We start from the raw sequence: 11,781 nt of genomic DNA, 5'->3' as shown, positions 1-11,781 counted from the left end.
CCCATCCAGCCTGCAGCCCAACATTTTGCCCACCACTAGTCTAAACAGGTGAATGAGTCCTTACTAAGCAATGCTTGTTGTTATTCAGAGCAAGGTGATCCAGCTTCTGAGCACCTGGGGGGCTATATGCCCTCTGTTGCCTGCTGCAGAGGCCACATCATTGGTGTTCCCCTGGCTGCACCATGCTCTGCATACTACACCTTGTGCCCCATGCTGTAATTGACCCTGCTCCTCATTGGGGCCCCACATTTCCCAAAGCTGCTTAGTCATGGGCTGCATTGCTGCACCTCACCCCCAGAGCAGGGGCAGGCAGCTGAAGTTGGAGGGGAGCCTGGAGACTCCAGCAGCAGCTGAAGTAGTCAGGGGAGCAGTACCCAGACCAGGAGGCCCGGGACTTCAGGTTAACCTCTCAGGGGCACCAGCTGCAGCACGTGGGCTGTTAGAGAGCCTTGATCAGAGAAACAAAGTATTTTCTGCCAATGCAGTGGTTCCCAATCTGTGGTATGGGTACCACCAGTGGTATGCAAACAACCTTTGCATGTATGTCAGTGGTACACATTAACAGATGTATTATAATTCCTTTATATAACAAAACATTTGCTGGTGGTACTTAATGTTGTATCTTTTTAAATTGATGGTACTCAATCTGTCAGAGTTTGGGAACAGCTGTGCTAATACAAGCACAGTTAGAAGTGATCAATAAGTGGCACCCATTTTTTTTAATTTGGTCTGATAGTATTTACTTGTTTTGCATCAAGAAGAGATTTTGCTAGTCTATGATTTAAAAGTATTTGTTCAGTACGAACTTTGGGAGGGCTGGCTTAGTACAAGAGGTCTTCACTTTGTCGCGCCTCGAGTCTGGTGCACCCTTGACCTGCGAGCCTGGGTCAGCACGACTGGCTTGGCGCGAGGGGGGATTTATGACTGGACAGGCAGGTGTTAATGGCGGGCAGGAGTCAGATGATTTAAAGCGTATTTGTTACACAGAAAGTTTATTTTACTTACGCTACTGATGGCTTGCAGCGTAGGCAGAGGAGTTGATTTATTCAGTTACAGCATGCAGATATCATGTTACCCAGCATTTACAGGGTGGGTAAGAGAGTTGCTTGTTACAGATTTCGAGCGATTCACATAAGCCATTGCAGTCTGCAGATTACTGAGAGCTTTTGATAAGAAAGATAACAACAAAGATAAACGGGCTGGCAAGACGGGGGTGTGCCAGAAAGATACGTAGGCGGAGAGATAATATTTGTGCACGATCTGTTCTTCTTAAGTGTATACACAGTTCTCTGCTTTTGGGCGGAAGTTCTTTCCAAGTTATACTTGGCCAGGATAGCCAATTACTTCAAGCTAGGCATGAATAATTAACAAGTTGGCACTTGTGCTCTCTTTGTTTGCTCAAGTTTCATAAAAAGGGGGGTTATATTTTTGCTTGGGTGGTACTGGTCCTGTTTGGTCACAGGAGGGCGAGCATAGTACATTATTTAATTTTACAACTTCAGTAAAGTAGTTTCATTTTTATTTGGTCACCATGGGTATAGTATCTCTCTTTGACTGGGCTGCAATTTGTTCAAGGTTAGTTTCTCTCTCGTATGGGAGCTCAAGTGATTTGAAATGAGGCACAGATAGGGATGTGTGCATGCAGCACTGTTACAAACTAAAGAATAATAGTGTGAGACTACAATTACAGAGTTTGTTGTGTTAGCTTCTGACCTTTTGCCATCTGATCTTTTGCCATCGGCATCTGAAATCAAAGACTTTGATCTTTGACACACTTAAGTGTTGTGACTATTCTGTAGGGCTGTGCAAAACTTCACCGGCTGTTTCATTTCAACTTGTTTCAAGCTTGAAACAGCAAAATCAAAACAAAACAAAGGGCTTTGAAACAGCCTCCGACCGAGGGCAGTCAACATGTTTTAAGTTTCAAAACTCAAGCAGGGCTTGCCTGCAGGGAAACAGAAAGTAAGGAGAGGGAAGGGGAAGAGTGGGGAAGGACTGCTCTCATATTAACTGTGTAGGTGGCCAGTGACTGTGGTCCTTCCATGAGATCCCTTCCAATCCCAGTACTCTGGGGGAGGGATGGAGAAACAGCATAAAAAGCAGCATTGTTTGAACTGGCCTGCTTTCTGTCACCTGTGTCACGAGTTTTGCTTTTCAGCAACCTGAGGTGCAGTTTCCCAGAAACCCTGGCACCTATCTCCTTAAAACCTGTCAGGCTTCGTGGCCTCAGTAGGGGCTAGCATGCCTGCGCGTGCACACACGACACAAGTTTTGCTTTCAAGAATTTGAGATGCAGTTTCCCAGAAATCCCTGCATCTATCTCCTTGAAACTTGGCAGCCTTCATGGCCTCAGAAGGAGCTGCCATTCTTGCAAGTTCCATGTGAATCAGGCAAGAACTGACAAAGTTATAGGTAGTTTTGTAGTTCCCCATTATAGCCTATGGGCGAAACGTCAAAACAGTTTTGACGGGACAGTGGTTTCAAAACTTGAAACAAAACACTGTCCCGTCAGAACGGAAGTCAAAACAAAATGGTGCTGTTTTGCACAGCCCTACTATTCTGCCCTTCCTATCTCACCAAGTAGGAGGAGAGGTTTGTTACCAAGGCGTAGGCTGAGAACAGCCTGTGTGGTGAGGTACCAGGCTGGAGATGTAAATTTAAGCTTTCTGTTCTGGTCTTGCTCCCTTTGCCAGTTGCATCTACTAGTGCAGAGGGCAGAAACCCCTGGCATGTGTGCTGAGCATGGCACGCAAGGCCTTTTTGCTTGGGGCACCACCGGCAGCCCGGGCTCTAAGCAGCTGCTGCCAGTGACAGAGCCCAGGCTGCAAGCCCTGCTGCAAGCAGACTGGGCTCTGTGGGCCGGCTGCAGCTGGAAAGCTGCAAACAGCTGCTCCAGGCTCTGGCATGTCAGCACTCCGGCACCTTCCGAGGTAGACATTGTGGTTTTTTCAGCACTCCAGCCAAAAAACATTGCCTACACCTGTACTAGCGCATTCAAACAGTCTGCTCTAGGAGTAGGAAGCACCTTATCTTACTTCTCTCTCAGTAACGTTGTGAGTAACAAAAGTGCATTGACAAATCCTGAACAATTACCTGTGTGTTCTGGTTGATGGTGAATGCAGGAGACTCTTTTTTTTTTTTTTTTGGGAGTTGGGGCGGGGACGTGTGCAGAACATAAAATAAGGAATTCCTTAGCTCAGTAATTCAAGGGTGCTATGGGGTACCATGCAATCATAGGTGTATAAACATGATTCACAAGGTAATCCCAAAGATTTCATATAGGAATCCACAGTGTTAAAAACATTCTGACCTGTTGTGCTCTGTCTGAGTTCTTTGCAACAGAAAAATTGCTGTAATATTTTTCCATAGTCGAAAAAACAAGTGAAAAGTAAGAGCTGGCACTTTCCAAGGTTTGCCTCAAATCTAATGAGGAGCCTTGAGCTGAAAAAGGTTGAGGACTACTGACTTAGCTCAGAATTGCAAGGCAAAGGCTTCCTAGTGCCAATGGCACTACTTCTAAGCTCTGAGCAAGTTTTTACTCGGACAAATTGCTTAATATTTTAAAAGTAGCTCGGGTGCTTGTGACAAACCTCATTATCAGAACGTGGATATTTGGCATTTTTGTCAGCATGCCTGAGTTGGCTGCCTATAAGTGAAGCACTGACAATAACTAGACACCTCTGAAAATCTTGCTCTTAATTCTTAAATTAGTCTCTAAAGTTCATGAAATATCTCGTGAACAATTGAATCTCCTAATGTTAGTCTTTTGTGTATTGACCTGTCATGGTTTTGCTGTCAACACTCAGGTTTTTGGATTCTGTTCCTCCTTCTGCCATCGACTATTTTACGCAGTCAGCTGAGAAGCTCATAGAGGAAAAGGGGGCAGTCAGGGCCTTGGCTGCAGCATTAGCTCACATCTCTGGGGCTACTTCCATTGAACAGCGATCCTTGCTCTCCTCGGATGTGGTAAATAACGTTACATAGTACTTCTGTGTTCAAAAAACTGTACAAACAAATCCTCATAACAGCTAGAGAGGGTTTGTGTAGTAAATGTTAAGCAGTGTGATGTATATTAATAAGTTTCACAAGGGCTAGCACCCTTTGCCTCTCTCTGTCTGAAATGGGCCCAAACCAACGTTCTCTGGCACTATTTGGGTATAGAGATCTGATGAAGTAAACTTGAGTGCACAAAAGTTTGTGCTGTATGTATGTCTGTCTTAGCCTGTAAGGTGTGTATCTGCTCTACCTTCTATAGAGGTTATCACTGTTCCCCTTAACTAGGTACTGCCAAGCTGTTAACCCAGTCCAAACGGAGCATCCTCCATTGCTTTTAATAGCTATTCCCAACTTTCCATCCAATACTATAGAAAACTGTAATAGTGTCATGGAAATTATATTGAAGTTTCTTATGCTAGTGGGGTTCTATTTGTTGCAGACTTGGTCTGTCTCCTAATAAAATGTGCTAAATATCAGCATCTCTTAAGGAAAGGAAAAAGTGAGTGGAGGTATCTGATTCCAGGGAAAACCTTCCCCAGTTTATTGTTGGATGGTAATCTGTAGAGGTGCACCAATACATCAGTCCGATGTTGGATCAGCACCAGTATAAAGAAAATCGAGTGTATCAGAAATTGGTCTGAAGTGGGTGATTTAATTTGGCTGATAAATGTGCATGCATATGCGCAGTTGCAGCGCAGCATGCAGGCAGTGAAAAGGACAGCCCGGCAGCTTGGAGCCGGCAGCTGGTAAGTCTGTTGTGGTGGAAGGGAAAATGGGAGAGAAGGAGCATGATGGGGGAGATCAAGGCCCCCATGGTGAGGGAGGGAGTGGAGCTGGGGCAGGTGCTGCCCAGCTGGGACAGGGTGTAGGGTGGAGCTGCGGCTCATCTGGGGGCAGTGGCAGCTCCCGTTGCCGCACACACCCTGGGAGGGCATGTGGGGAGTGCCTCTGGGTCTGCGTGGGGTGCCAGCGGGGTGGACTGCAGCTGGGGCTGTGCCAGGTTCTTCCTGGTGCATTGGGGGTGGGGAGGGGAGTTGTTGTCAGGGCAGGTGGCAGCAGCACTAGGAGAGGGGGCTATGGTGAATTTTGGGGTTGATGCAGCGCCCCCCCCCAGCCCCGGTCCCAGTGCCGCCACCTTCCGCCCTGAACACAGCCTGGCCCAGCCCCTGCTGGGAAGTGTCCAGCACAGCTGCACCCCCAGCCTGCAGCAGCAGCCCACTCTGCCTGTGCCCCATGCAGATTCAGGACTATATGCCCCCCCTGCCCTTCCAGGCTGTGCACAGCAGCATGAGGCACCCCCCCATGTCTTCCCAGTGAGCTGTGGCTCCATCCTGTGTCCCACCCCAGTTGGGCAGCCCCAGCCCCACTCCTCCCTCACCATAGGAGCCTTGATCTGCCCCTCACACTCCTTTCCTCCCCACTCCCCTTCCACCACAACAGACTTACCAGTTGCAGGCAGGTCTCCATGCTGTATTGGAAATTGGATCCATATAGGCCAGCATGCTGCCTTAAAAATCTGCTATTGGTATTGGCCCCCAAAATCTCTATCGGTGCACCCCTAGTAATCTGTTTTGGAATCAGTACAGTGTATTTCACTCTGTGGGCAGCTTTCAGTATAATGACCTATGCAAAGTTTCATTTATTTGTTGAAATCTTTGTGTGGGGATATATGTGCCACTTTCCAACGTATGTGCCACCTTCCAATGTTCCTTCGCTTCCAACAAAATACCCTTTAAAAAAAATAAACCACCCCAAAAACCTCAGTCGACAACAGTTTGCATTCTGTCAATAGGCCGCTGACAGATGTTAATTTAAAGGCACAGTGAAACCCGATTCCCCAATCCCAACAACTGTGCCATGCATGGCTGGATGCACTATTTTGGGGGACAGTTATCAGATACCAATCATATACTACTTGCCAGTGCAGGGGGAGCCTGGGATCATGATCTATGGTGATCATGATCGCAGAATCCCCCCCTACTTGGCAAATTGTCAGGCATCCAGCTTTCAGTCAGCTGACTATCTGCTGCTTGTCAGCAGGATAAGGGCCTTACCAGGATATCGGCTCATGGTTGGCCGGGACCACGCCAGACCTAGCTGGAGACCCTGGTGCAATCCTAGCACTGCCACCTGTTCAAAGCCTGATGGAAACCAGCCTAAAAATGGAAACTGTACAAAAAGCGTGTAATACTTGTTTTTGGCTGGCTTCCCTTTTTGTGGCACCACTAATTCCCTGAACATATGGCCAGGTTACTACTTAAAACATGATTAACAGATTAAGTGTAACATTTTCCTGGGGCTTTAGATAGATGACCGCCCTCAGCTTCTGGAGGTTTTCAGGAAGTCCTTTTATTAGCAGAACTGCAAAGCCTCCAATATTACCATACAGTTTCAAAGAGGTATACAGCAGGTATGACTCATTGGACAGATTAGATATAGTTTGCCTCAGACAAGTTTAGCTTCTCATTGTAAAGGTATTTTACTGTTTGTTTCTTTATTTTTTTAAAGGGATACGTGACAATGACATTAAAATGCTCAATAGAAATGCACAGCATTGGCTATGCTTGGCGAGGACTAAAAGAACAGCTTGGTGAAGAAATAGATAATAAAGTATTCAGAATGCGTTTTCTCAAGGGAAAGACGGTAAAATGGATTGCCTTTTTTGGTGCATGGGATTTTTAATTTTTTGGTTGGTGTAAATGGACAATTTAAATGCATTTTCTTTAATTCCATTGAAGCTTGATATGATGGCTTTGGCTTTAAAATAAGAGCCTCAAAGTTGGTAAAAGATGTTTATGTTTCCAATGGAACTCAATGACAAAGAAGGTAGTTTTCTGTTTATTACAATTCTCTATCATGTTACATCTAGATTTAAATCAATTCTGTCCCATTGTTGTCCATTCTTGTTTGCTAGGTATTCAGTATTCATCAGTGCAGTCTTGTATTCTTGATATAAATATGCTGCTATTTGTATCAAAAACATTGAGAGAGAAATTGCAGAAGACTAGAATCCCCAATTAATAAGCATTTTGTCAGCACCAAGCATTTACTTCTGCAAATCTGAAATTGTTACATGTCCCTCGGTATATTAAAAAGGGAAGGGTACAAGTGGAACAGGCATACAGCAGCTGCTAACTCCTGGCTGCTGTGTTGCATTTAGGTTCACCTGGAATTAATAAATAATGTTTCAAACGTCTATTCTGTGAAGTTAATTTTACAAAAATCTCTTTCTGAATGCCAGTAGAAGAGTAAATGATTCTCTTCTTGCATTTAGGGTGTGTGCTTTGATGTCCCTGTAGCTGAATTGAGTCACATACAGGTATGTTTGAGTTGCTAGGGGGCCTTTAACATGTTTCTAATACTCTTAGGCTGCATATTGTAGCTGGCAATTGAGAGATTGTACAGTTGATAGTAAAAGGCTTTTTCACTAAAAACTTCTGTGCAGAAGGACCCCTGCCCATTCATTGCGGAGTACAGTATTGCATCTGTCCCTCTCTAAATGCGTTTCTTTGGTCCTAACTCTTGCTTGTCCATCTGTTGCCCTTACCATAAACATCATCCTTTTTTTTGTTTAACAAAATCGTGTATTAGTTTTTGTGGAGGCCTTGGCCTTCTAACTGCCACCAACTCATTTGACTGAGAGTAGTAATAGTATCTGACTCCCCATTTCTGCTGCTTGTGATTATTGCTTGTATTTTGTCAAGCTTTTGAATTTTAAGGGTTTGCAAAATAAGGTACGGCTTTCTCATAAAAGGGGTCTGATTAAGTAATTTGCTGAGTGGGATTTATTTTGAAATGTCTTTTTAAAGGGGTTTTCAACTTTGGGGAAGGGACGGGGGAGAATGAGTTATTGTAGACTACAGCTTACATAGTCAGATGAACATTCTACCCTGCCTTGCCATGTGACTAACAACCCATCTGAGAAAAAGTATTCTTGCAGTTTTTCACAAGATTTGTAAGGTTCTGTGCAAACAGACATGTGAGTTGAGGCAGGTACATCTTCTGTTTTGTTTGAATGAACACAAGAAACTCCTTTTTTTTTTCTTTTTTTTTCAGGAAAAATGGCAAGATTCAAGGCGCTGGCAGCTGGCTATAGCCACTGAGTTACCTGAGCTAGAAGAAACACCACGTGAGGCAGGCCAAGGGTTCTCCAATTTCAAGAACGGGAGACAAGGCAATAACTTCTACAAAAATGATAGATTTAAAATCAGAGGTCAGAAGCGAAGTTTTAATAAAGCATTTTGATCACCAGCTTGATTCACATTTTAATGCAGATATGTGACTGAATGAAAGTAAAATTTATTGAACATTCCTGTTTGTTTTTAATACTTAACAACTTAATCCTGCTAGCCATAATCCTAGTACAATCGCATTGTTTTCAGAAGTATTCTAATATAGTTTCTATGTGCTGAATTAATAGATTTTTTTCTCCAAGTACTGAGAGACTATCTTAGTTGGCAGTGCAGCTGTAATACAGTGCTTAGACAAAAATCATTATCAGTGGTGCTACAGGAATCAGCATTATTGAGGGCACTGAGTCAGAGCCCTGATATGAGAGCAAAAAAGTTAATTGTCCAGTGTGTCTAATGCATGTAAATTGTAGGCAGCCTAATCCAAAGGATGACATAGAGGACTGTAAATCAGGAACTCAGAGTTCTCTTTCTAACTTGGACATAGTTTTCCTATATTATCTTGAACTTCAGTTTCCTTATCTGCCTTTTGCAAATCATTGTGAGGTCGTGTGATGTTTGGCCCACTAGCAGGGACCAAACATCACATATGGTTCCCTTTCTACCCCTGCTAATGCTCCATGTATCCAGATGCTTGCCTTACTCTAAACTCCCTGGCTGTAGGCTCCTTTGCATCATGCCTTTTAGGTACCCTGAATTACAGGCTTCCCCAGCCAGAGACACAACAGCACAAGTTAGCACTCAGGTCAGCAGAAATGATGTCATAAACTGGTAGGATGGTAGCTGTACATATGTGCTTAGAGTTAGTCATCAAAATCTGTAAGATAAAAACCCAGTTAAACCCCATCATATAAAATTAAATGTTATTTCTAGTTTAATATAGGCTTGCAAAAGATGAAAATCCACCAAAGTTATAAGCAAGCAGCTAAATGCCTACAAAAGCAAATGCCTCAGAAAAATATTGGGTGGAACAGATTTTTTCACAAATAATGAGATTCACGAGTTGAACAATTCACCAGCTCCATCGTTACTCAAAAAAGGTAAATATTTAGGATGAAGCCAAAGTATTTGCTGAGGCTGACAAAAATAATCTGTGTTGAATATATTTCAGGGAGGCAGAATTTAGGATACTTAGAGAATATCCTGAGAGCCCAGAATAGACAAGGCTGTTAGTACTTTGTGACCTATGTCTATGTGTTTTGAGGTATTTTGACCTACCTCATTATTCCAGCTATGGAGAGAAAATTACTCTGTAGTGGTATAGAGGTAACCATGTTGCTTTACAAATTGGGCTATAATTGTCCCAAGGAGCATGTAGAAGTGCATATCCCTGCTGTCATTTGCAAATAATATTTTATCACAAAGATAACGGACACGTTCCAATGTTAGGACTGTCTGTAGAAGTGCAAATGTCTTCAGTAGCCTGATCTCATAAAAAATATCCCTCTCTGTCTCTCTAATGCTACCTCAGTGGCAGTAAACAGCTACCTGGGCCCATGAAGCCACCCAAATAAATGCTGCATGGAAGCTCCTGAAGTGTACATAAAGCAGACAGATTTATTGCATGCAAATATGCAGACAGGCATATTGATTGATATGCGGGATTCTACTTAGAGTTGTGAAAGATGCAATGTATGGACAGGCTATCATAAAGCCAGAAACTTACAAACAACCCTTAGTCCTTTTCTTCTGTGTGCAAGGCATCCCATGTACACCACTGATGTACACCACTGATGGCCAGTTGAGAGTGTGTCTTGGAAGCGGCTCAAACGACCTTACAAATATCTACCTTTACCTTGCAGCCTTGCGTCTGGGGGCACTGGGTAGGGTGTGTACGCGGATGCACATGCACATGCACCCCCTGACCGTGGCAGCGCACCACCTACAAAAAGGTGCCACTGACACCGCTGGTGGCATCTGCGGGTGGTTACCAACACCCCCACCACTGCAGACAGCGCCAGTGGCATCTGTGGGAGCTCCCCTGCTTACTGTCACCGCCACGCTCCTGCTGCCACCAGTGCTGCCATGCCCTATCAGCTGCTGGGGGCACGTGTCATTCATGCTTGTGTGGTACGGGCTGAGACCCTGAAAATGTGTTAAGAACCTACCAACAGGACCTTTTGCATTTTACTATTAAAGGATGGCCACAGCCATCCGCTCTGTTTTACCCAAGATCTGCCCTGTCTGCTGTTCTTTCATCTGTCTCGGGTTTGGGCTCTTCTTGATGATGGATTCCATGAGGAACTTGCCCTCCTGCTAGCTAACACAAACCTAGACATAGTGGGGCTCGTTGACACTTGGTGGGATTCAATGCATGATTGGGTGGTAAACATCAAGGGCTATAGGCTGTACAGGCAGGATAAAATGGGGAGGAAAGATTGGGGTGTGGCGCTCTACGTCAAAGAGCATCCTCAACAAACAGCACTGGGTCAGAGGAGGGGCAGATTGAAGTGCTCTGGGTCAGAATACAAGGGGGTCAGGGGGAAAGGGACTTAACGGTGGGGATCTACTACAGACCACCCAACTAGGGGGAAGAGCTGGACTGGGAATTCTCAGGTCAGCTCTCAGAGGCAGTTAAGTCAAAGGAAGTGGTCATAATGGGTGATGTAAACTATCCAGACACTTGCTGGGAAAAGCAGTCAGCCAGACTGCTTATGTAGGTTTCTAGCCATGTTACAGGACCTCCATCTAACCCAGGAGGTGTACAGTCCCACCAGGGGAAATGCCTTATTAGACCTGGTCCTGGCCACAAGCGACCTGGTGACGGGACTGCGGGTGCTCAACCACCTGGGCGATAGCGATAATTGCCTATTGGAATTCACCATCCAGTGCAGGGTGGCAAAGGTCTGCAGCAAGGCAGCAGCCTTGAACTTCAGGGGGGTGGATTTCAATAAGGAGATTAGTCAGGGAGGCACTGGGATCCTGGAGGGGAGGGGAGTTAGGAGTCCAAGAAGAGTGGTCGTTCCTTAAGGAGATGATCCTCCAAGCCCAAGGGTTAACAGTCCCAATGTGGATCAAAGGGGGCAAGAGTGCTCAAAAGCCCCAATGGCTCACCAAAGGCATCCAGGAACATCTCACAGCTAAAAAGGAGACGTATACCCAATGGAAGTGGGGAGGCCATCACCAAGGAGGATTATACCTCCATTGCTCAGGACTGTAGGGAGGCTGTTAGGAAGGCCAAGGCAGAGACAGAACTGGTACTAGCAACCAGGATCAAAGATAAGTCCTTTTTTAAATACATAGGAAGTAAAAGTGAGTGAGGTGTGCAGGCTCCCACCCTGGGGGTCTTTAAGAGGAGGTTGGATGACCACCTTACTGGGGTCATTTGACCCCAGTGCTCTTCCTGCCATGGCAGGGGGTCGGACTAGATGATCTGCTCAGGTCCCTTCCAACCCTAGAAACTATGAAAAAGAAGGTACCAGGTAACATGGGGCCCCTGCATGACACATTTGGAAATTTGGTGGTTGCACCAGACGACAAAGCTAACCTCTTTAACAAATTTTTTGCTTCCATTTTTCTGAGCAGGAATGGGGACATCCCCGCCGGGATCCCTGGTGGACCCAGGGGAGGTGCAGCCAGGCCCAGGGTCAGTGAG

General features: G+C 45.2%; 1 protein-coding gene across 1 annotated transcript in view; it reads left to right on the top strand.

Annotated features, from left to right (window-relative positions):
• The window catches only part of DDX21 (DExD-box helicase 21), a 68,220-nt gene extending 59,913 nt beyond the window's left edge, over nt 1–8,307 (top strand). The window contains exons 11-14 of the mRNA XM_019507850.1: nt 3,807–3,966; nt 6,505–6,639; nt 7,271–7,315; nt 8,053–8,307. Coding sequence (XP_019363395.1) covers nt 3,807–3,966; nt 6,505–6,639; nt 7,271–7,315; nt 8,053–8,241 — 529 coding nt within the window. The 3' untranslated portion in view covers nt 8,242–8,307. The remainder of the gene's footprint in view (nt 1–3,806; nt 3,967–6,504; nt 6,640–7,270; nt 7,316–8,052) is intronic.
• The last annotated feature ends 3,474 nt before the right edge of the window (nt 8,308–11,781 follow it).

The sequence above is a fragment of the Gavialis gangeticus genome, unplaced genomic scaffold (assembly GCF_001723915.1).
Source record: "Gavialis gangeticus isolate Ggan-Ray unplaced genomic scaffold, GavGan_comp1, whole genome shotgun sequence".
Lineage (NCBI taxonomy): Eukaryota > Metazoa > Chordata > Crocodylia > Gavialidae > Gavialis > Gavialis gangeticus.
This window is presented reverse-complemented; position numbering and strand designations above follow the sequence as displayed.